We start from the raw sequence: 26,263 nt of genomic DNA, 5'->3' as shown, positions 1-26,263 counted from the left end.
AAAAGGCCATTTTATAATAGCCGTCTCAGATTCATGTAGTAATTAAAATTGTAAAAGTTAATTTGAAATACTAATGCTATTATTTCTCTTTTTTTCTAAGAAACTTTTTCTTCAGACAGTATAAAAAACATTTTTTGCTTTTAGAATCTTTATAATGTCTTTAGGCCATCAGAAATCTATAAATTGTCCTTGAAAAGTAGAGTATTCCATTTACTCCTAAAAATATATTTCTAAGTTTGTATTGTATACATAAAGGAGAGTTATTTTCTGTGACATTACATTAGTCTACTGCAGAAACAGTTGTGTTTAAAATGAAAATATTACTAAGCCTTAGTAAAATGAAACACTTATGTTGTAGTCCAGTGGCTTATATCTGATATAATTATGGATGGAATTTTAAAAATTAGCAATTTGTTACAGTTTGTTGTATTATGATTTGGCCTGAGGTACTTATGAAGTTACCATGTATTTATTGCTAAGCACCACACATTCAAATTCTTATTTATATCTTCAGGGTAAAAAGAGGAAAGATTTGAGCCACTGTGCATTTCTCATTTAAAATCAATTATAGAATAAATGAAATAGCTCTGATAATTAAAATAATTGCAAAATAATTAGTAATAAAATTACATTCTTTTAACTTTCACAGTCTTTTTTGAACCAAGCCATTTAATTTGGTTTAAAGAGTTAATTATGACAGCAGGATATTTAATATCCTCTAGCATATGACAGCTTCAAAATATAAATATGGTAATTTATTGTAAAAAGAAAGCTAGGGCACATCATTGTTAATGCAGTCCTTTTATCTCTGGAAAATGGAACTCATATTAAGCTTTGAATCTCAGGGGAGAGAATATGGGGGGAGGGTATGGAAGGAGCTCATTTTGTTCTTTGTGTACATCAGAAAAGTATCTTAGCAAACTGGACTTCTAAGTGTTGAATAATGGGATAGTAGGAACAGTTATGATCCAAGACTTTTTGTAAAGCTACATATAATGGTGATGCTAGTGGTTGATTTTAATATAGAATTTTATATTATTAGCACCTGTTATTTATGATCTTTGTTTAAAACATTATACTTAATTGTAGGAAATGGATATCACTGTGTAATAGGAATTTAAGCTTTAGATTTTCTAAAAGCTCATATATTATATCAGCACTGTCCGATGTAAAACACTACAGATTTAACAATTGTATTTATAATAAATTACCATCTTATTTTCTTTTAATTAGAAACCCCTAAAAACTGGAAGTTTTCTGTATCTACAGCTCAAAGATACCTCATATTTATATTGATAAACAGAAGCCATTGCAGGTATCAGGCATATGTTTTTAGTCATCAAAGGCTGGCAAGATTATGTAGCTTTTAAAAAAGTACATTATATTTTCATCTAAATTATATGTAAGTATCAAGAATATTTTTACTGACCATTATACTATTATATGAGTTTTTCAAGTATTAAATTTACCTCTTTAGGGTAATGTAATTTTTATAAGTAGAGCTGGAATATGTATTATTTAGATTTAAAAATTACATGGGCACTTGAATATGGGTTTATTTGAGAAAGTATAGTACATATTACATAGTCTCAAGGGATTTTAGAATAAATTAACTATAAATTACATGAATTCATTACTATGAAACAAAGACCTTTTCAGAATCTAATTTATAAAAACAATCACTACCCTACTTGTTTTCCATTTACCTTTAGATTTTCAGCATAGTAAGTAATAGTGCTAGTTATAACTGATTAATCACTATTCGGTAAGCATTTATTGAAAACCATTATGTGCAAACTAGGATGGTAGGTGCTGGGACTAAAAAAGATGGATAAGCCCTATTCTGAAGATATGAGCAGCTTGAGTAAGGAGACAGATATAAACACCATTGTGAAAAATGCTGTACTATCAGTATGAATAAAGTGCTCCAGGAGCCTAATCTTATATTACATATAAAAATATTTTAATTGTCAGTAATAGCACAAAAAAGATTCCAAAGAAGATGGTTTATTTGAGTAGAAGTTTGTAAATACATAGACCTGGCATTCAAGACATAAAATATAGTTTGAAATAAGTCATGAAATCACATGCAGTATTTATTGAATAACTAGAGTTTATGGCACTGGAGGCTGGAATAAAGTAGACCAGGAACAGATTGTGATAGACCAAGAGTAAAGAGTACCAAAAGTAAAGCCAGAGTAAATAGCCCTGGCCGGTGTTGCTCAGTGATTAAAGCGTTGGCTTGTGCAACGAAGGGTTGCAGGCTCAATTCCCTGTCAAGGGCATGCACCTGGGTTGTGGGTTCGCTCCCCGCCCCTATTCGGGGCTTGTGCGAAGGCAACCAGTAGGCAACCAGCTGATGTGTCTCTCTCACATAGATGTTTCTCTTGCTCTCTCCTCTTCCCTTCTACTCTCTCTGAAAAGCAATAGAAAAAATATCCTCAAATGAGGATTAACCAAAACAAAAAGCAAGGAATTAGAAGTGATGATTGATGTTAGTTGTAAAATGCCCAAAAGTCAAATTAATGACAACTGAGATTACTGACCTTTGGATTCAAATTTAGTTTTTGTATTTTAATATTCAGCTTCTTTTCTAGACTGCTATGATGTATTTCACATCACATTTTTGTATGTCCTAAAATCTGTCCAGGATAGTTATTTTGATCTGTCTGTATTGAGAAATATGTTGTACTTTAAAAAGTTATAAAGCCCTGGCCACGTGGCTCAGTTGGTTGGAGCCTCTCTCTGCTTTTAGCATGTCTTCCTCACTAAGCTTAATCATTTCTAGCTTTTGGTTTAAAGTGAGAGATATGCAAATCTTTCACTTGAATACTTAGGGGCCATGGTAAGGTTATTGATTGGCCTAACTTCAATTAGTTGTCTCATGGAATAGGGCGGCCCGAGGACAAGGAAAGAGATGGGGGAATGGCCAGTCTGTGGAGCAGTTAGACATGATGATATTTATTGATTGTTAGCTATTTCATATGGGCATCATTCATGGCACCCCAAAACAATCACAATAGTAGCACCAAAGATCACTATAACAAATATTGTAATAATGAAAAGTTTGAAATATTGCAAGAATGATCAAAATGTGACACAGAGACACGAAGGGAATAAATGCTATTGGGAAAATGGCACCGATCGACTTGCTTGACACAGGGTTGCCCCAAACCTTTAATTTCTAAAAACCGCAGTATCTGCAAAGCACAATAAAGCAAAGCTCAATAAAACAAGGTATGCCTGTACCTTCTATCAACTATTCTAATTTAATGTAGTCAAAGTGAAAAATACTTTGAGAACAGGAATTGTGCAATTCCTGTTGGACTTAGGTGGCATTTGTAATGAGTCTTAAAAGATAATTCACCAACTGCATAAGTCTAGGGAGGGCTTTCCTAGGAGAGGAAACTGTGTGTCTAAAGCATAAAGACATGAAATGCCTTAAAAAAAGTATTGCCTGTTGTCTATGTAATTAATTCCTTGCAGGCTTTAGGGATTAGAAATATTTAATGTAAATTTTTACTGTATGAGTAGTCACATCCTACTTACCCAGTAAGTGGTTGCTCTTATTGTTATAATGTTCAGATATGTAATTTCAAAATCAAGGCTTATTTTCCCAAAATCATAAGTATATAACATACTATTAAACTTTAATTTAATTATGACAAAGATGCCAGCATTAATTAAAAGTACTTATTTATTTCATGAAGAAACTGATTCACATTAGAAAATAATAATACAGCATGACCGAGTATGTTCTAGAAATATAAGGGTGTGTCAGTGAAATTAACAAAATTCATTAGAGATAAAGACAAAAATTATATAATCATCTATAATTGACAGTATTTGTTACACATTCATTTAAAAACCATTCAGTAAAATAGGAATTAATGGATACTTCCTTAATGTGATAAAATGTAAATCCCTCACCAAAACCCACTATCTAATTTCACTAGAAAAGTTAGATTCACTAGAAGTGTTCCTGTTACACTCACAACTGGAATCCTACTTTTGCCCCATACTGTTTAATGGTCATTATCTACTCTACTATGTAATATTATATTGGAGGTATTAGCCAATCAGTTTTATAAGACAAAGCAATTTAAGGCTTGCAAATTAGAAAGGAAGGAGTAAAACTATTTCTTTTTAGATGATAGGATTTTATCTGGAAATCCAGAGAAATCTACAAAACTCAGTACAAACAATGAAAATTTTTTGTAAAGTTCCACAGCCTTATATGTGCAAAATAAAAAATCAGTTTGAATATATAATAGAAGAGAAGATCCTATTTACAATAGGAAAGAGAAAGTAAAATACTTAAGTACCAGCATATAAGAAATGTACAAAATATATATGAAGAAAACTATAAAACACCTTTGAAAGTCCCCCAAATAGACAAATATTTGGAAAGACATACCCTGCATGTTCTTGGATAGAAAAACTCAACATAAAGATGTCAACCTGAGGTAATTTATAAATCTAACCCAATTTCAATAAAAATGTCATTGATTTTTTTCTGATTCATGGGGTGACATGAATTGATTTTATAGTTTATTTGGAAAGATAAAAAACAAGCAAAAATTATTAGGAACATCTTGATAGAAGAACACCTGGGATCTCTTAGGACTATATGATGGCAGAGAGCAGGAGAGTGGACATAGCACTGAGTCAGCACTGTGAAGGTATATTGTTGACTCTATCAGGTAAAACAAACTGCTTCTGTAATTCTTTAGAGATTGGAATGGAGAAAAAGACATTAGCCAGGTCAGTAGTTGCATACCAACTACCAAAGACTGCTAATTTGCTCCAGTAAAGATCTGGAACAACAGCTGCAATTGGAGACACCACCTGATTAAGTTTACAATACATAATAGTCCACAGTATTACTGCAAGATCCATCTGATATACACACAGTTCAGACTGGTAAGTTAAATGGGAAGGGCTAGGTATTACTGTTCCTTATTCTTTCAAGTTTTAATGGTAACACTAATCTCTGCAGTGCCCACAAGGGTACAGTATTGCTTCTGGAGTTCTATCGTATTATCCAGGGGAAGTGCCAGGAGCCTGTACTTATGCCTTTCTATTATAATGACCCTAAACACAAGGAAAAGAGAGTGCCTATGGAGATTCAACTAGGTGCCAGGTATGTCTATTCCAATTATGCTTTCAGGAACAGGAGAAATAAGTACAGGGCGAGTCTGTGGATTAACTGGGTTTATTGTGAGTCAAACTTGTGTTAAGACTTCCCCTGTCATTTGACCTTGTTAAGTCCTCACTGATTTTTGGGCCATAGTGGTGTTTTGTGTTTCCAAGAGTTAGCATCAGTTCTCCAGAGTCAGTATGTAGTAATCTTGGAAAGGTCTCGATACTTTATTTTTCTCCATGGCAGTGTTGCTCTATGAAAAAGTAACAGGCTCATCTGGGGGAAGGTTCCGTAGAAAATTTATAGCTGTGGCAACACTGCAGGGTCTTTTCTTAAAGGGGACTTTGCCTCCCATTCCATCACCGGGGATCAAACCCACAACTTAGGTATGTGCCCTCACCAGAATCGAACCTGTAACCTTTTGGTGTACGGGAATGTGCTCCAACCAACTGAACCACCGGGCCAGGGCTTTTTAACTTATTTTTTGAGGACAGATGCTACCCATCTTGTTTTTTGTTTTTTTGTTTTTTAATATGTCTTTATTGATTTCAGAGAGAGGGAAGGAGAGAGAGAAAGAAATGTCAATGATGAGTCATTGATCGGCTGCCTTCTGCACGGCCCCTACTAAGGATCAAGCCTGCAATCCATGCGTATGCCCTGACCAGGAACCGAACCTCGATCTCCTGGATCAGAGGTTGACATTCAACTGCTGAGCCACGCTGGCCTGGCTTTTTAACTTTTTATAAATTTTGTTGATGTTCTTTTAAAAACTGAATTTCAACCCTTTCATATATATATATATATACACACACACATATATAATATATATATATGAGATAGATTTTAATAGTAGCTTCATATAACAGTTCAAATTTTGGATTTGCTTGAGTTTTATGATAAAATTAAGCAGTGTGAGCTTAGATACATGGAGCATGTGTTAGGCAGAACATAATTTAAAAACCTTTTTACACAGAAGTTACATGGGGGAAATATATCCTAATTCTAAAGTGTGAAATTTGAACTGGCAGAATTGTAAACATTTTTAACATTTTAAAGTCTTTTCAATCTGTTCTATGTGAGTTGCAATTTAAAAAAAAAATCTGCTTTTGTTACATGATAGAAAATAATTCCTAAAAGCAAAACCTCTCTTCTGTTTAATTACTTTCTATTTCCACACACAAACATAAATCTTGTCTTCAGCTTTTCAAATTGTCATTAAGGACCATTCAATTATTTTTTTTAAATCAATGAGCCTTCTTAGTTTTGAATATGGGAAACCGATAGTTTGCCCTTTCCTGTGATGCTTAATCTTTCATGTCTCACCTGCTCCTACATTACAGCTTCCTCTTAGCCCTTTAATAGATTTGTGCTGTCATTTTTGCCAACTACTTTATTGACCCTATATATTTATACTTCATTTGTGCCATATTTAATGAGCAAATGTTGTGCCCAATGGATAAGAAAATGTTAAAATGTCTATCCAACAATGGCAGGGATATAACCAAGTGAAGTTGTAATACTATTTTTGAAGCTTGTATAGACAGATATTGGAAGGTTATTGTATCTTAGAACTTATAAAAATAGATTTTTTCTATTTAATTGTTCCATAGGTTTTTTTTATGTTAAAAGATATTTATTTAACAATATTAGTGGATGTCTTTCCTGTCGTATCTCTTGCTACCTCCCTTTGCTCTTCTGTATTTTCCATCCTGCTCATCTCATGTCCAGCTAGAAGTATTTCAATTGTGAATTGTTGGGTAGTGACACAACATGAAGAGTCCTCTAACTTAAAAAACTCCTTACAAAAGCCTTCCGTTCCATAATTTTGCTTTACTTTTGTCTTTTAGCAGTTTATTTATTGAATGCTTCTAATGTGCTGCATTTCCCTTGTGCAAGTATTTTATAAATTCTTTGGGCTACTGTGAAAATCAGATAAAGTTTTTCTGTTACCTTTTGATCTTTCCAACATATAAGTTAGTAGCAAAAAGGATAAATTGGTGTTCATTTTCTAAAGTAAGGAATACTTTTCAGATATGTAAGGATTATTTTATATTAAGAATTTTAATGTATTTACTTATAGATTATTTTTTAGGTTTCTTTCATGTAAATGCATTATTACTTACTGTTTTGGAAGGAGTGTGTGTATTTTATTTATAGACTTCAGTTTTTAGAACTATTTTAGGTATACAGAAAAATCGAGCAGGTAGTAAAGAGACTTACCATATACATCCCACCCTGACACAGTATTCCCAATTCCTCCCTTCCATCCCTTATATCATTGCTGTCATTTATTTTTTCTATTCATATGCTATAATTATCCAATACATTGTTACTATTATTACTTTGAACTAACAGTTACCTAACAGATCGATTAAGAATAAGAATAATAAAAATATTTATTTTACCTTTATTTATTTCTTCTCTAACACTCTTCCTTTTTTATGTAGATTTGAGTTTCTGACCTATGTATTTTTTTCCCCTCTGAAAAACTTCTTACAGGATATGTCTTTTAGCAGCAAATTTCTTTAGTTTTTGTTTACCTTAGAACATCTTTTGTCTTTCACTTTCAAAGGATACTTGCTGGATAAAGAATCTAGATTGGTGGGACTTTTTTCTCTTAACACTTGAAATTTCACTCCACTTTTATCTTGCCTGCATGGTTTCTGACCTGAAATCTGATGTAATTCTTATCTTTATTTCTCTGTATGTAGGCAGGGTACATTTTCCTCTTCTGGCTTTCTTCACGATTTTCTCTTTGTCTTTGGTTTTCTGTAGTTTAACTGTGATGTGCATAGGTGTCCATTTTTTTAGTAGTTATCTTGCATCATGTCCTCTGAGCTTCCCTAATCTGTGGATGGTGTCTCTTATTAATTTTGGAAAATTCAGTCATTTCAAACTCAATAAAAATGAATAAAGGATATTTATATAAAGTAAGTAAGAGTGTATAATTTCTTACTCAAGCTGAAATGGTCTTGAGTCTCAATGTAACTAATGACTTTTTATTGAAACCTGGACTTGTTGGACATTTTACGACTCTGGTCTTGTCTTATTTAGGCTTCCTATTTTAATAGGCCTGCCCTGACACCTCTCCAGCAGGGAAAGGAGGTGCTGCCTTGTTATTGCCAGGTGGGAGTGGAAGCCCTTTGTAGAACATGGGTGGGTGAAAATGGAGGGTTCCCTTGTTTCTCCTGGGCAGGGGTGTAAACTTCAGAATCCCCATGTGGCCTCCACTGACACTGGCTGGAGGCAGGGTAGCAGGATAGCCTTCTTATCATGGTTGGTGGTAAAAGTCCTGATGCTTCTAGACTACCCCAAAAAGAGATGGAGCGGCGCCTCTTTATAGCAGGGTGGGGGTGGAAGTCTCATTTCTCCCCATGGTCTTCACTTATAGTATGGTTGGGATGTTTCATACTCCTTGGCTCCCCATTCAGCTTTCTCTTTTCGTATGCTGGTTGGGAGTTGGTGTTTGTTAAAGTCTGGTGAGGATGGAAGTCTAGACTTCTTACTTGGCTTCCGTTGTGAGGGCTGGGAATGGGCAGTTTTTAAATTTGTTTGTTTTTTAACCCTCATCTGATGACGTGTTTTTATTATTATTATTATTTTCTTTTTAGAGAGAGAAGAAGAGGAAGGGGGGAGGAGGGAAAGAGACAGACAGACATTGGTGTGAGAAACACTGCTTGGTTGCCTCCCGTATGTGCCCTGACCGGGAATCGAGCCCACAACCTTTTGGTGTATGGGATGCTCCAACCAACTGAGCCATCCAGCCAGAGCTATGGGCAATTTTTTATGTACTGTTTCACTAGAGTAGAATGGTAATTATCTAAAAGTTTTCTGTTCGGCTAGATTGCCTCTTTCCTGGATAGACAGAGAAGGCTTTCTTGGGACTTTTTTCTTTGTCTCCTCCCATTGACATTTATGGCTTCCTGGTTTATCTAGTACTCGGTCTGAAATACATGAAGCAAAAAGAAAACCCAACCTGTTCATTACTATCTGTTCCTTGGGCCCTGAGCTCCCTAGATGGACTGCCTTCTCTCCACCTTTTAGAGTTTTATATTTGTTTTATATATAATGCCCTTGGTTTTTAGTTATACTTAGTGGGAGTAATAAGGAAAAGTTTGTCTACTCGTCTTCCTGGAAGAAGTCCCAGGAACATATTTAATTTACAGCAATTTAATTAAGCATAACTTTTTAAGAACCATTGACACTGTAGTTGCTCACTAATTACTGAATTGAATCAAAAGTGATGTGTATGTATTTAGGAAAGCTGTTTGTCTTCATCTATGATATCTGTGAATTGAGAAAGGGAAGATGCAAATAAAATAAATACCTGCAGCATTTCTACTAAGTTAGTTTTCAAATATATCAGTGTATGTACTTTTTAGTAAATATAATTTGTGGTTTAGGATAGGAAAGATACAATGTATTGTATTGAACAATAACTTTAGCTTTTTCCTATAATTTCTATTGTTAACTGGAAATTGGTTAAATTCATTTTGGGTGATCATTTATCTTTTAATTTTATTGTGCTGTGGATTGTTAAATGAGCCTATCTATTATTACAAAACCATAGATCACCTCTAGAGCTGGTGAGCTGGTCAAAGCATCGATCCTAAATTATAAGTTGTCTCTTATTATTAATTAGAAGTTACTCCATACCCTCTGAAAGGTGAAGGTCAGATGCATCAGGTGATTTTCAACAAATACTGTTAGGGTATTTAGTTCAGATTTTAAAAAGTACTTTTAAAAAAGTTAAATGTTTATTTTATTTATTTATTTTTAAATATATCTTTATTGACTTCAGAGAGAGGAAAGGAGAGGGAGAGAGAGAGAGAAACATCAATGATGAGAGAGTCATTGATCAAGCCCGCACCCCGGGCATGTGCCCCGACCGGGAATCGAACCCCGATCGCCTGGATCCTAGGTCGATGCTCAACCACTGAGCCACACCCGCCCGGGCTAAAAAAGTTAAATGTTAATTTGACTGAAAATTTGTATCATTTTCTATAGTCACAGTATTTTACCTAATTGTTAATTAAAGTAAATAGTATCTTCATGAGATAGAATAGTTATCTCCATTTTACAGGTAAGAAAATAGAAAAATGCCATTAGTTTATGACTTATCCAAGAGCACTCAGTGAATTGAGATTATAACTGGAACAATAGACCAAGATTGGAACTGTAAATATATATTTTTTTTACCACCATCTTGTGTTCAGTCCATGCCAGTAACCAAATTAAATTTATATATCTTTCAAAATGAGAGCAACGGGGGGGGAGGGGGGGGAAGGTTATCCAATTAGAACTTTAGCATCAGACATGGTCCGTAAATATCTAATTTTTCAGTCTGATGCCTCAGTGTTTCATCATCATATCCTTTCTTTCAAATACAGCATAATAAAAAGTCCATAATACAAGACAGTAATTTCAAAAAATATTTTCTTCTTAATAAATATGGTAGTTATTTGAATTTTTTATAATTTAAAGAAAAACTGAAAAAGTGTGATATGTACAACAAACATATAAATATAGTATACATACTTGCCATTAAATATATCCCCCGTCTATACCTTATATATTGCACATTGGCAATATAAAACTTACTGAAAATTTGTGATAGCTTCACAAACTATCATTGCTATCATGTTAAAGAATACTGCTGTATAAAATAAGTTGGAATTTGGAAAATGGCTTATATAAATTTCATTCTGTGTCTGTCTTCTCATTTAGTTTGAAATATTAATATGAAATGTAGATATACTTTCTTTTTAGAAATGTGTTGATGGGAAGAATTTATCACTACAACTTAAGGGCCCAGGGTCTAGATTTATCTGGTATTGTAATAAATATATTGATCATGCAAGCACATTTTCAGTATTGTCTTTGGGAATTAGACTCCTGATGTAAGTTGATTAATATTTTAACACCCTGGAGATTTCTTTTCTGCTATTTTTTTCTCCTATTCCTAAGTTTCTCTTTTGGCACTGTTGTTAAAATTCTAGTCAATGTCAGGTATACAGGTATAGCTGGGTAATAATGTATGACTTTTCCATTCAGTGCTTCTATTTTGCTCATTGGATATTTTCTTTAAAATGACTCAGTTTGAGTTGATACTCATAAAGTTTAAAAATAAAGCCCTTATTTCAGCTGTCCAAGATTAGGAATGCCTTTGATGAAACTAAATTATCATAAGCTTTATTCCCCAAGTCCAAATTAATTCTTCTACCTTTGTATTTCCAGAGTTTTTATTCACATTCATTATATTAGGCCTTGTATAATAGTGAGCTGTTAACTTGACCCCCACAGTACCTAATTAACACTTTGCCCATTTTCAAACACATGCTTTGAATTGATTTCAGTTTCCTCAAGACAAGAGAAACTTGTGACCCCTTTCAGATAATCAGTTTTTAATATGGATATGTTGATTTTGTTTCTATTTCAGCTTCTCATTGAGCTGTCAAATTATGTATTCATTTTTTTAAAATTTTCTATTCATAATTAGTTTTCTTTACCTGGTTAGGTTATTAAGATTTTGTTTTCCTAGTAATCTTTTAATTCACATGATGAAAAATCAGATGATGATTGCTCAGTTGTTTTAAGGCATAAATTCCATTCTAATAAAATACCATCTAGGTGACTAATTCAATCACAGTGCCTGTCACAAAGTAGGTGCTCAAAAAATGAATAAATGAATGAACGAAAGAACTAATGAATAGCTCTTATAACCTGTCTCTTTAATAGTTTATTCACATAGATATTTACAGGTAAGATCACTATATTGAAGTATTTGTTAAAAATTCTTAATTTTTTTTTAATGTATTTTTTAGATTTTAATTGAATTTATTGAAGTGCTGTTGGTCAATACAATTATACAAGTTTCAGGTGTACAGTTCTACAATACATCATCTGTATACTATATTGTGTGTTTACTACCTCAAGTCAAGTCTCCTTCCATCACCATTTATACCCCCTTTACCTTCTACCTCCCCCCACCCTCCCTCAAATTCTTAATTTTAATTTAAGCTCCTTAGTGCTGTATAGGCTGATTCTTTGCATGAACATTGTACATGAAACCTGTTAACTTAATTAAGATATACCAGGTTAATAGTTATCTAAAGTTAGTTGATAGGACCCATTGAACAGAATTACATAAAATTGTTATAATGAGATATAATGCATGTGAAGGGAGTCTATAGATTGTAAACTACTACACAAAGGTTAGCCTGTTCTTTAAGCAAGCTTTTGTTATTAATGTGGAACCAGAAATACTACTGTACCGTAAATAAATTTCTTAGAATAGGCAATATGTTTGAGCATACATGCTGGATTGTAGACTGTCAAAATATATTTTTCCTAAGGTATTTTTAGGTGTTTCTAAATAGTCAGAAAGTCACAATTATAAATAATGTAATGTATGTTATGTATATGTATATATCTTGTAGATATACAATTTTGTATTACCCAAATGACAACATTGCCTATTTGATTTAAATCAAACAGATAAGATTAGTGTAGAATCTTTTTCTACAAAGAGGTATGACCTCTGGATTCAAGATGATTGCTTACTGCATTTTATTTTCATCTTCTAACTTTCCAGAACAGTGTCCAGTGACAGGTTCTGGCTGCATGGCCCAGGCCTATCCTAGTTTGCTAGGCAGTTTTCATAGGGACAGGAAGTGTATAAGCAGTTACTTTCGATTTTGGCTACAATGGGTGTAACAGATTCCCCCTTGAGATGCAGCAGAATTTTCTTCCTGTTCAGCAGAGTTCTTTGAGAATTTGTGTTCAGGTCACATCCCTGAGTGAACAGATGGTTTGCTCGCCAGTATGGTAGCCACCAGCCACATGTGGCAATTGAGCACTTGAGATATGGCTAGTTTGAAGTGAGATGTGCTGTACGTATACAACATACACAAGATTTTGAAAACTTAGTACAACAACAAAAAAAGTTAATTATCTCAGTAATAACCTTGGTATTTAATACTGGTTCTAGGTAGTTTCACTGATTAACATCTTTACCACAAGCATTTTCACAGTGTAATTGGCCAGTTTCACTGTAGAAGATAAAATAACTGGTTGACAGTTGGGCTTCATTTCTCCATTGACTAATCAACCACTTGGCGGTAGACTTAATATATTTAAGCTAGTTGTCAGCTTGGTTTAATTTTTCCATTGACAAAGTTTTCACAGTACTCCCAGTTTTTTATATTCTATAAATCTTAGTCCTCATACTGGTCTGTACAGTGATGAGTAGATGCGGTGGTCTTAAAGTAATAGTGGATGATAACAAGTACAGATTAAGCCAGGTTGCATACTTGGCTAGAGTGTGCCTGGGAAGATCTGAAGGGCCACAGTGGTGACGGACTTCGGAAAGCACCAGCACTAATGGACTACCTAAAGGCTGACACCAGTCCTAACGTCCAGAAGCTGGAGCTGGGGCCTCCATGCCCATGGCTGAGATCTGACAGTAGGCAATAGCTTCCAGGGCAGGGAGGGAGGAGAAAGAAGCAGGTATAGAAGCATCTAGTAGCAGATCTCAGCCTGCAAGCAAAAATGCATGTTCTGAAGTTCAAGGGTCACCCTAGAAACTAGCAGGACTGTTACCCTTGGGACAGTGATCAGTGAGGTAACCAGTTAACGAGGGGGAACTGTGCTGGCTGCAGCTTTCCTGTACCCAGTGATGCAAAAAAGGGATTTAAAAGGAATAGTTCATCGTTGTGTCATAGAAGAGACAGCCTTGGATTGTGCAAACTGAAATACTATCTCCTTTCCCCAACCCTGCCTTTACTGGAACATACCTGGTCCAGGAAAATCTCAGCTTTTCAGCCTAAATTATAAAATGTATTACTATGGCATCAATTCAAATATACTGCTGAAAAAAAATGAGAAAGAAGTAAAATGTAGTGGTGGCTGAAGTCCTATTGGTGGATCTGTTGCATCTGAGCCCATTGGTCATTCTTCTGTGCATTCAACTTATTACTGTGAATTCTGGAGCTTGACTTTTTTGGTGTCTTTCACTCAAATTATCATGTGTGTCTGTAATAGAATTTGCCAGTTTGTCTTAGTTTCTTGTAATTTACTCAAAAATTCTGCCTCCTCAAGGCTTTGAACTCTTGAGGGCAAGTATGATCTCTGGTTACTGGCCCAGAGTCTGGCATATATTATAAATCAATGACATACAATGTTTCAGTTTTTATAAAAGGAAACGATGAGGGAGAGCCAAAGTGAATAGAGGTTTTACCTAATTTTTTGTTGTTGTTGCTTCTATCTCTCTCTTATTTATTTATTGAGTTTAGAGAGAGCCAGAGGAAGGGGGAAGGCGAAAGAGAGGGATGGGGGAGAAAGAGATATATAGATTTGTTGTTCCACTTATTTATGCATTCATTGGTTGATTCTTGTAAGTAACCCTGACAGGGGATCAAACCCACAACCAACTGGGCCATACCAGCCAGGACTGTTAACTGAGGCATATATCAAGGATAAATATAGTTATTCTTAAGGAAAATCACAGACATGCAGGTCAGCGTTCTAGTCAGTTACTTTTAAATTTGAAGTAATTAAAAAATAGTTCTAGTATTATATTATTAATTATACAGAAATGTGTTTGGAACATATCAAAATGAGGGATAAAATGAATTGTCATAGTTCAAATTCTTTTACATGGGCTATTCAGATAGGTAAAAAGTTCTTTTAAGGGCTTTACAAGCTGCAACCAGTCAATAGTTACTCTGAACAAAAGAATATAATGATTCAATTAAGGTAGGAACAATCTGTTGGGCTAACTCAAAATAGACTGATTCATATTTATAAATAAAGTCATGAAAATGATAAAGAATTACTTTTAAACATAAAAATAGCTAGTACATGCCTAGCAATGAAAAAATAATTCAATAGCTACATAATCCATATTTTAAGAAAAGGGATGCATATATAATATTTACTAGAGGAGTATTCGTATTAAAATTGATAGCAAAGAAAAGACCAATTTAATGTGTATTCTCTCAGTGAGACAGTTAGGCAGTTCTCTATATTTTTGGTTAGTTCATGTGTCAGTCAGCATTGTGGAGAGTTCTGTGAAGCTGAAATTCAGATTTGCAGTATTTCTTTTCAATGCAGAATATAATTCAGTCATTTTGGGGTCTGTGATTTTAAAAAACAACATTTTTCTTTTTGATTGATCATAGCTATTACTGAAATAGCTGGTAACATGTGACATGGTGCTATAATTTAGACTAAAAAAAATTGAATTGTGAATTATATTCGCTCAGCTTAAATTTCTGTTTCTATTCTCCAGAACATCTTTTGTACTTCTTTTTCTGCAGAAACAGCTTCTTAATGTTGCTACATTTTCCCAGGGGAAAAGGAAGACATCACAGTCAAATTCTCGTTCAAAGTATACAAGGGGAACTTGTACAACAAAAGTAGAGGAGAAAAAAAAATAAGATTTAGAATTTCTCAACACAGGAAATGAAATTTTTATTTCATTTAACCTTTTAACAAATGTGCTTTACGTGTACATCATGGGGTCAGTATCAAAGAGATGCAAATTTATGGATATGATGATGATTCGGGTGATTCCAGATGTTTAGATTTGAGGCTAATCCCTACATAAATTATTCTCCCTTCTCTTTTTTGTAGGTAGAAGTAGGCTGTAGGATAATTCTTAGGATCATTAGATAACAAACTAGGCAGAGAGTTATATATGTTTAATGATTTCCCTGTTAAAATCCACTTTCCAACCTATTCAGCTTCATGTTTATACTTTTTTTTTCCTATCAGAATTCACATACAATATTAGTTTCAGGTGTACGCCCCAGTCATTAGACATTATATAACTTACTAAGTGATCATCCCTATAAATCTAGTACCCATCTGACACCATATATAGTTATTAGAGTATTATTGACTATATTCCCTATGCTGTACTTTAAATGCCCATGACTATTCTGTAACAACCAGTGTGTACTTCTTAATCCTTTCACCCTTTTCACCCATCCTCCAAATCCCTCTTCCATCTGGCAACCATCAGAATGTTCTCTGTATCTATAAGTCTCTTTCTTATTTTGGGATTTTAAAATTTATTTGTTGAATAGAGGGGATAAATGGTGATGGAAAAAATAAAAATGAATGTATCTGTTGGTAGATATGTATTTATTGCCACTTTATTGTTCATATTTTTAAAATTTTTTTTTTCCTTCTTCTTAAAGAAGACCCTTTAACATTTCACATAATACTGGTTTGGTGGTGATGAACTCCTTTAGCTTTTTCTTGTCTGGGAAGCTTTCTATATGTCTTTCGATTCTAAATGATAGTATTGCTGGGTAGAGTAATCTTGGTTGTAGGTCCTTGCTTTTTATCACTTTGAGTATTTCTTGCCACTCCCTTCTGGCCTGCAAAATTTCTGTTCAAAAATCAGCTGATAGTCTTATGGGAGCTCCCTTGTAGGTAACTACCTGCTTTTCTCTTGCTGCTTTTAATATTCTCTCTTTGTCTTTAGCCTTCTGCCTTTTAATTGTGATGTGTCTTGGTGTGGGCCTCTTTGTGTACATCTTGTTTGGGACTCTGCACTTCCTGGACTTGTATGTCTATTTCCTTCACCAGATTAGGGAAGTTTTCTGTCACTTTTTCAAATAGGTTTTGAATTTCTTACTCTCTCTTTTCTTCTGGCATCCCCGTGATGTGAATGTTGGTGCACTTGAAGTTGTCCCAGAGGCTCCTTACACTATCATCATTTTTTGAGATTCTTTTTTCTTTTTGCCGTTTTGATTGGGTGTTTTTTGCTTCCTTATATTCCAAATCACTGATTTGATTTTTGGCTTCATCTACTCTACTGTTGATTCCCTGTAAATTATTCCTTTTTTTTTTTTTTTAATCCTCACCAGAGGATATTTTTTCCATTGCTTTTCAGAGAGAATGCGAGAGAGAGAAACATTGATGTGAAAGAGACACACCTATTGGTTGCCTCCCACACATACCCTGACCAGGGCTGGGGATTGAGCCTGCAACCAAGGTATGTGCCCTTGGGCAGAATTGAACCCAGGACCCTTCAGTCTGCAGGCTGATGCTCTAACCACTGAGCCAAACCAGCTAGGACCCTGTAAATTATTCTTCATTTCAGTTTGTTTACCCTTCATTTCTGACTGGTTCTTTATTATGGTTTCCATGTCCTTTTTTATGCTGTTGACATTCTCTCTATGTTCAACTCTTCTTCTCCTAAGTTCACTGAGCATCTTTATAACCAGTGTTTTGAACTATGTATCTAATAATAGATTGCTTGTCTATGTCTTGTTTAGTTCTTTTTCTGGAATTTTGTTCTGTTCTTTAATTTGGAACATGTTTCTTTGTCTCCTCATTTTGGCAACCTCCCTCTGTTTGTTTCTATATATTAGGTAGAGGTGCTACATCCCCTAGGCTTGGTAGAATGGCCTAATGTAGCAGGTGTCCTGGAGGGTCCAGTGGAACAACCTCCCAGATCACCAAAACTGGACACTGCAGTTGTATGCACCACCACCCCCTCTCCCCAGGTGTGAGCTGTGTGCACACTCCTGTTGTAGTTGAGAGTTAATTGCTGTTGGCATGTCAATGGGAGAGATTTACCCCAGGCCAATCCTCTGCAAGGACTTACTGTGATCACCGACTGCCATGGAGGATTAGCTGTGTAGGGGCTTGTTTCTATATATTAGAACAAGTACCACAGAGCAGGACTTCCTTCAGCAGGACTTTGGTGCCTGCTGACTCCGCCCCTTGAGTGTGTTGCTGTGAAGGTGGTTGGGTGGTGTTTTGACGTGGTCTAAAGCTGGCTCTGGGGCCTCCTCAGAGGTGCAAGCCAAGGTCAGCTGCCACCTGTGTTCTGCCCAGGGCCACCCAGCTTGAGCTACAAAGTGATCTGCAGATGACTGCTATTGGTGCTAGGCTTAGAGGTGCCCATGAAAGGCCAAGCTGTGAACCTCAGCTGGCTGCTGCTACTGCTGGGCCTGGGGCCACTTAGCAAGAGGTATGGGGCACACAGAGGTCAGATGCTGCTCGTTTGAGAGATTTTAGGAAAGTCTGAAGTGTGAGCCAAGACAGGCCATTCATATGGAAAAGCCACTGGAAACAGCTTGGGTGGGCTTGAAGGTTTGGTGGGGCAGGGTCTCAAGGAATCACCAGGGTGGGGCAAACAGTGTGAGTCAGGTTGATGGAGACTCAGATACGGTGCCAGCCTTCAGGCTCTATGGGGGAAGGGCTTATCAAAGGAACCATGGCCTCTCCCTGCACTTTTGACTGGGAGAAAGATGCCAGACACTTCAGTTCCTCCCTGTATGTCCCTGGTGCCTTTCGAGCTGCTATCCTAGCCCTGGAGCTAAGAGGGAGTGAGTCTGAATAAGTGCCCACCGTTTAAGAGGAACTGCCTGTAACTTCAGCAGCCCTCTGTCTCACCCAGCCTCAGTTATCACTGGCTTTTACAGCAGAAGTTATGGAGACTTCTTTTCCTAGCACTGGAACCCTGAGCTTGGTGACCTATTGTGGGGCGGGGACCCCTCTCTCCTCAGGGAGAACCTCTGCAGCCAAGATATCCCTCCTGATTTCTATCTGCCACACGTGGGTGTGGGGACCAGCCGTTCCTACTCTCCGCCCCTCCTACCAGTCTCCATGTGGCTGCTTCCTTAATTCCCTAGTTGTGTGACTTCCATTCAGCTGGATTTCAGATGGTTCAGAATGACGGTTGTTCTGTAGTTTAGTTGTAATTATGATGTGGTTGTGGAAGGAGGTGAGTACCTCATTTACCTATGTGTCTATCTTGACGGGAAGTGCTTTCCTCTAGGAGTTTCATGGTTTCAGGCCTTACGTTCAAGTCTTTAATCCATTTTGAATTGATTTTGTGTATGATGTAAGATATTGGCAGCTCAGCATTTCTTTTTATATACCTTTACAAAATGATTTAGCTCAGTATTTTTTTTATATACCTTTACAAAATGATTCAGCTTTTTATTATTTACTTAAGCATCTTATTTATGATTCCCTAGTCTTATTTCTTTCTTTTATTTATTTCATTCAATATATATTTCAGTTAACCAAACATCATTTCCAGGTAGTTTATTTCTGTTTGCACACAGATTATTTAAACATGTTATTGGTGATGATGGTGGTGGTGGTGGTTTTTTGTTTTGTTTTTGTTTTTTACAAAAGTCTAGACCATTTGTTATGCCTTCTAGGGTTTAGAAAGCAAAGCAGAATAGAGTAGGCTATGAAAAGTTTCTAAGGATAATAATAAATTCACTCATTGACTTATCCAAGTTTTATCTAAGCCTAAGGGCAGAAGTTGCTTTTATTTACATTCTACTGGGAAGTCTCAAAGAATGTAGGCATTCTCAGTAACATGCATTTTCTCAAATTCAGAAGGGCACTATTGATCCCATATTATGTGCACGTGTTTGTCTTTTTTCCCCCCTAGAGGTATATATATTAGATGCAGTCTGCTCTTTAGAGAACTTGCTTTTTGGCTAAGAAGTGTGATTTTATGTAAGTAGATTTTTTTTCAAGGTATTTTGTTGCAGTTTAAAAACATATCTGTTAGTGGGTATTGTAATTATGGCTTGCAGATAGAGCAGTTAATTTTGAGTTATTTAGCTTATTCTTATTTTTTAAAAATCCCTTTTCTTTTTTTTAACTTTCAGTTTGAAATAATTATAGTTTCAATTTCCTTTTAAAGCATTATTTCTATATCTGATATATCATCAGTTTATGGTAAATAAAGTTCTTTTAAATAATGTTTATTTGATTACCTGACAAGGTTTAGTTTTCCTTTATATAGGAAGGTTTTCTGGAAATAATTTTCAACTTTCTTCCTAGTATAGATACTTGATTTGTACTTGGGAAACTGAAGCAAAATGAACATTAGTCTTGTCTGTCCTTACTTTTTCAAAAGCTCTAATAGATTATCTTTTTCCCGAACAGTTCCTTTTTATTGCTACCTGCCAAAAATAGCCTTTTTAGTAGCCACACTATAGAAGCATTTAGTTATAAGCAAATATTTTGGGAGTTGTTAGCATTTGTATAAAGGTTATGTTAGTGTTCACGTAACTTAAAGGCCAAAACAATTACCTGATACTAAATGAGTCAGGGTTTCCATTTTAACATATACGTAAATGCATCTATCAGTGCTGAATTAATGCCTTACTCTGGGGATTTAAAATGTGATCTCTGTATTATACACAAGTACCCTGTCATCATAAAATGGTGCTTATTATTTGACAATATTTATGTATACAGTTTGGCAAAATAATTTTTCAAAAGGTAAAAAACATTTTAAGAAAAAGAAAAAAGAAATGTCCCATCTTAAAAGTGTGAATTTGTGTTCTCAAAGTATTCATTACTTTATGCATAGCAGCCTTTAAATTATGATACATGTTCAAACCCACTCAGATGGTGGTGGTAATAATAATTTACGGTGAGGAATAATAGGTCCATGAATATATATGCTATGTAATTAATATATTTAAGAAGTTTCTTGTTTAGGAAAGGGTAGTTATTAGATAGGCAAGTTAGAGGAAGGGAGGACACACTAAATAGTATTTTGGCAAGCTACCTCAAATGAATATGCATAGTAATTAGAGGCTTATTGATTTTTAAATGTCAGCCAGCTTTAATTCACTTCTTTTTCTAGCATCTATTTGTATGAACAGTGACTATTCTTACTTCTAAGAGGGGTTTATCAAGGTTTTTGTGAACATTTGTTATATAGGAAATAAATATAACTAACTGTTAATTTAACTAACATTAAATTTCTGATACTAGCAATGATTTGTGAGAGATTTAAAGTTTGTTGATTGATTAATTTATCTATCAATTGATGGCTAAGGAATTCCCCATTTCACAGTTGAGATTTGGGGACATTATTACTATGCTTTCTATTTGCATCCAGTGAACAAATGCCTTTTGTCATGTTTATAATCTTTAACAACATGCTAAAATGAATTACTACAAGTATCACTTATATTCCAAACTTAAGTAGTTTTTTGCTAAATTGGTTTAATTGAGGATTGTGCTCATCACTATTAACATTCTTTTAGTGGCCTTTAATGCTTTGCAGGCCATTAAAGAATGCCCAGGAATACAAGATGTTCCAGGAGACTGAATATCTACCTTATTTCATAAAATCTAAGGTGCTTTATGAGTGTGCTTTCTTATTCTTACTGAACTGAGTCAGTGGGAGGTAATCACACAGCTACCTTACAACCATCACCTGGTGACAAGGATTAGAATCCACCATAGAGTACTGGGGGCATTCTAATTTCAGAGACATTAAAATATGAATAAACACATATCTTGGAATTGTTAAAGTAGGGTTTTTGAAGTCACTAACTAACTTTAAAAAGATAGCTATGATAGTCTTGTGTTCAAATTTTCTGCGATTAAACCAATATGGTACATGGAAAATTTTCCATTTGATTTTTTGAGTTTGTAGATTTTTCCCCCTTCACTTTAATACTACTCAATATTCCATTCTCAGATTCCTGTAACAGAATTTACATTCATCCTAGAGATAATTTTTACCTTACATAAAAGACTATTAACTTTCACTATCTAGATTCTGAGGAGACATTATTTTGGCCTAGTTGCTTTGAGCAGGGATATAGGCAAATTTATTATTGTTATTTTTTTATTCTGTTAAGATTGATGATATGTCCATTTACTCACAGTATCCATTAGGAAAAGATTTGTGGTAATAGACAGATGAAATAAACACAAGAATATTTAATTGTGCTCTTTTCCTACCTTGTACCACTACACATTCCACAAAGCACAGTTCTAATTATGGTATTTTTTCATTCACAATGTTCCTTGCAGTCAAGAATGACAACTTTTTTGAAGTGGGAGTAGGAAGGGAGGGCTGATGTAGGGAAGTTAACCATTATTTTTTTCCATCCTCTATATGGTTTAATTTTTATTTTCATGTGCATTTATTGGTTTTATAAGAAATAAGTACATCTTATAAAAATATGACTCCATATTGCATATAAAATAAAGATACAGCATTTGCCTTTCTTCATGGTCCATTCTAAACTTCCTTTGGATTTTCATTTCCAACTAAATTATTCCTTACTCCAGCCATACTTGTCTGCTCTTTGTCTCAAGTCTCCTACATTCTTAGGATTTTCCTTAAATTTCTCCATCTGCCTTACCCACTGTTTAAAGCTAAGCCCAAATCCCACCTATTTATAAACTTTTTCAGCTCCCTCCATAACAAGTTCCCCTTACTTCACTACTTTGCAATGGCGAATACCTGTATAAATAGCACTTATTAGAGGCCACCTTTTGTTAGGGTTAATTATTTATGTGTCTGGTTTTCCTGATAGATTTTGGAGTCTAATTATTTAGGTTTGTATTATCTTCTTTAGTGCAAAGTACAGACATACAATGAGTGTTTTTTGAGTTGAATGCTTACAGATTTTTAAATATATACATTACTTTATTTAATTCTCCCCCAGAGACACTATGTAGTAATTTTGCTAGAATTAGTAATATATTAGACTGTTCTACATTTAAGTTTTCATTCTCAACATTTACTGTTTTCTGAAGTATAGGAATTATTTCTTTGCTGGTTATTATCACATAGTGCGAAAAACAATAATTGCATAGATACTCATTTTTTCACTATCTGTTTTATTTTTCAACTATTATATAACTTTGATGATTATGCAACCTTACATTTAAGGAAGAGTATTTTTAAAATAATGCTTTTTTTCTTTGTAGGTTACTTCCTCAGAATGTTGGCCTTCTCTATGTTGGAGGTTATGAAAGACCCTTCGCACAAATCAAGGTATGATCGTTCATTTTCCAGTATACTTTTCCTAGATGTAGTTCACTTGTTCAGAACCCACCAAAAACCTGCAAATAACCATCAACATATCAAAAATATTGTGATTGTGAACTCTGACTTTTATTTGCTTTTGTATATTTCTGCTGAAGAAGTAACTCAGTTTTGTAAAGAATTGTTGTAATATTTTTGCCCATAGTGGAGTTGATGTTGATGAAAGTATTTTAGTGATTAGTTAAGAAGAGTAAAATTTAGAGCCACTGATTAATCTTTTAGATTATCCCTTTGCCCTTAAAATTTTTTGACAGTTTTATTGAGATGTAACTAACTTACAATAAAGTGTACAATTTTATAAATTTTGACATGCTTACACTTCTGAAACCATAACCCCCAAAGCTTCCCTGTGCCCCTTTGAAGTCCTCCCCCCTCTCCTACCTTTCCTTTTTCCCTTCCAGTCCTCAGGTGACCACTGATCTGATTTGTGTCATTATAGATTAATGTACATTGTCTAGAATTTTATATAAGGGAAGTCATACAGAATTCTGTGCCCCACCCCTCTCAGCTTATTTCACTCAGCTTAATTATTTTGGGATTCATCCACATTGTTCCACTTATCAATAGTCCATTCCTTTTTATTGCTGAGTAGTATTTCATTATGTAGTTAGCGCACAACTTTTTTTATTACCCTTTCACCTGTTGATAGACAGTTAGGTTGTTTCTGCTTTTTGGCTATTAAAATAAAACTACTTTGAACATTTATATACAACTCTCTGTATGGATATATAGTTTCATTTCTCTTGGGTAAATATTTAAGATAGGAATGGCTGGGTTACGGCAGTTGTATGTTTAAGAAACTACCAACTTATTTTCCCACCAGAAGGATGTGAGAGTGCTAGTTTCTCCACATTCTCATCAACATTTGATAAGGTCAGTCTTTTTAAGTTTAGCCATTCTCGTAGGTATGCAGTGGTATTTTATTGTAGTTTTAATTTGCATTTCTGCAATGACTGATGTTGAGCATCTTCTCATGTGCTTATTTACATCTGTACATCTCTAGTGAAGTGTGTGTTCAAATCTTGCCATTTTAAACTTGACTTTTTGTTTTCTTACTGTTGAGTTCTGAGCATTCTTTGTATCTTGCGGGCATAAGTCCTTTATCCAGGTATGCGATTTGCGTAGATTTACTCCCAGCTATGGCTTGTCTTTTCATTCTCTTAACCGAGTTCTTAAAAAGCAGGAGTTCTTACTATTGATGAAATAAAGTTTATTAGTTTTTTTTTCATGGCTCATGCTTTTGGTGTGGATCTAAGAAATATTTGCCTAAACCAGTCACAAAGATTTTTCTTCTATGTGCTCTTCTAGAAACTATAGTTTTAGGTTTTTCATCTAGGCTTATAATCTATATGAATTAATTTTTTGTATATGATTCAAGTTTCAAGGTACAGAGGAATGTCATTTCTCTACCTTCATCTCTTTTTGGGGTACATGGATATCTAGTTGTTCAAAACCATTTGTTAAAGAGTACTTTTCCATCATTGAGTTGTGTTTGCATCTTTGTTGAAAATCAATGACCTGTATACATGTGAGTGAGTCTATTTCTGGACTCTTTATTCTGTTCCACTGACCTATGTGTCTGTCCTTTCACCAACACCACACTATCTTGATTAATGTAGTTTTATAATAAGTCAGGCAGCCAGGTAGTGTAAATCCTCCAACTTTGTTCTTTTTCAAAGTTGTTTTGGCTAATCTAGGTTCCTTTAATTTCTATGCGAATTTCAGAATCATCGTGTCAATTTCAATAAAAATGCGTGATAGAATTTTTATTTGGATCCTGTTGAGTCTATAAATCAATTTGAGGAGAAATGACATCTTAACAATATATTGAATCTTGTAATTCATGAAGACTACATATTTTTCTATTTATTTAGATCTTTAATGTCTCAGCAGTATTTGTTGTTACAGTGTATTGGTCTTACACATTTTAAGATAAACTTACCTGTTAATATTTTATATTTGTGATATTATAAAAGTATTTCAGTTTCAATTTTTGCATTGCTAGTATATAAAGATGATTAAATTTTGTGTTTATTTTAAATTCTACAATTTTATTACACTCTATTAGTTTTAGTAGCTTTTTTGTAGATTTCATAGGATTTTCTACATAAGTGATGATGTCATTTAATACAGACAGTTTTCCTTCTTTTTTTCTGATCTGGATGCCTTTTCTTGCTTTACTACACTGGCTAAACTCTACAGTACAGAGTTGAATAGAAACGGCGAGAACAGACGTCCTTGCCTTGTTCCTGATCTTAGAAAGCACTTAATCTTTCATCAGAAATTATTTTTATAGTAAGATTAGTTGAGGATTATTCATAGATTCCATCCAGGCCTTTTTGCAAGAAAGAATAATATTATGAATGTTCAAGATAGTTAATAAAAAGAAAGGTTTGAGATCATCCTTTTTCTTTGTTGTTAAAATTTTCTGTTAATGTTTTCTGACAGGTCTATAAAACTTGTTTTTTGTTTAGCTTTCTGATTTTTCTTCGCATTTCTTTCTTGGCTCCATGAACTACTTTTCTCCTATTCATTTGAGTTTAAATTTCTTTCCACTGCATTTTTATGACATATGTTTTTATGGTTTGAAAACCAAGAATTTTTCAGAATAGACTGAGCCTAAATAGGACATTCAGGATACTTAATACTGAGGAGGTTTAGTCACATTATTGACATTTTTAAATGAAAAATCTTAGTTACCGTAGCATCAGCACCTCTAAATACTACCTCCATTAATTCAGCTTACGTCAAAACACTCTCAAAAGTCCACCATTAGGACCTTAAGTTGTGGACTCTCTTGAACTTTTCTGATTCCTTAATGACAAGCATTAAGATATACCATATTTTTCTTCTATTTTTAATATATTTGGAACATGATTGAAATTGGCAAGAATCTCTTCATAAACCTCCCTCACTATCCTGTTACCCAAATTCAGTGTATAGCCAGGAACCCTATTAAGTTTCAGCAGGAACATTTCTGAAAGCCCAGATTTTTTTGGTGTTTTTTTCTCCAGTTCATTGGTTTGGAAAATCCTGTTTTTCCTTATTAGAACTGAAATAACTAAAAAGTGAGAGGTATATCTAATATATTTAGGGAAAGGTAGAATTTGTTTGTGTGTGTGTTTTACATGTTTCCAAAAACATAGTCTAAGTGTATGTATGAGGATAATTCCTCCATCACTCACCTGATTCATTAACATAACATTTTCTTTATCCAAGCCTTTCCTAACAAGCCCAGTGACAGGGGTCAGTCCTTTGTCAATCCTTTA

At 34.5% G+C, this 26,263-nt stretch overlaps 1 protein-coding gene across 1 annotated transcript in view; it reads left to right on the top strand.

Moving 5' to 3' along the window:
- Nucleotides 1-26,263, top strand: part of RNGTT (RNA guanylyltransferase and 5'-phosphatase) — a 181,442-nt gene that overhangs the window by 118,780 nt on the left and 36,399 nt on the right. The window contains exon 14 of the mRNA XM_016208121.2: nucleotides 22,877-22,943. Within this exon, the coding sequence (XP_016063607.1) occupies nucleotides 22,877-22,943 (67 nt within the window). The remainder of the gene's footprint in view (nucleotides 1-22,876; nucleotides 22,944-26,263) is intronic.

Source organism: Miniopterus natalensis, chromosome 5 (genome assembly GCF_054644295.1).
Source record: "Miniopterus natalensis isolate mMinNat1 chromosome 5, mMinNat1.hap1, whole genome shotgun sequence".
Classification (NCBI taxonomy): Eukaryota; Metazoa; Chordata; class Mammalia; order Chiroptera; family Miniopteridae; genus Miniopterus; species Miniopterus natalensis.
This window is presented reverse-complemented; position numbering and strand designations above follow the sequence as displayed.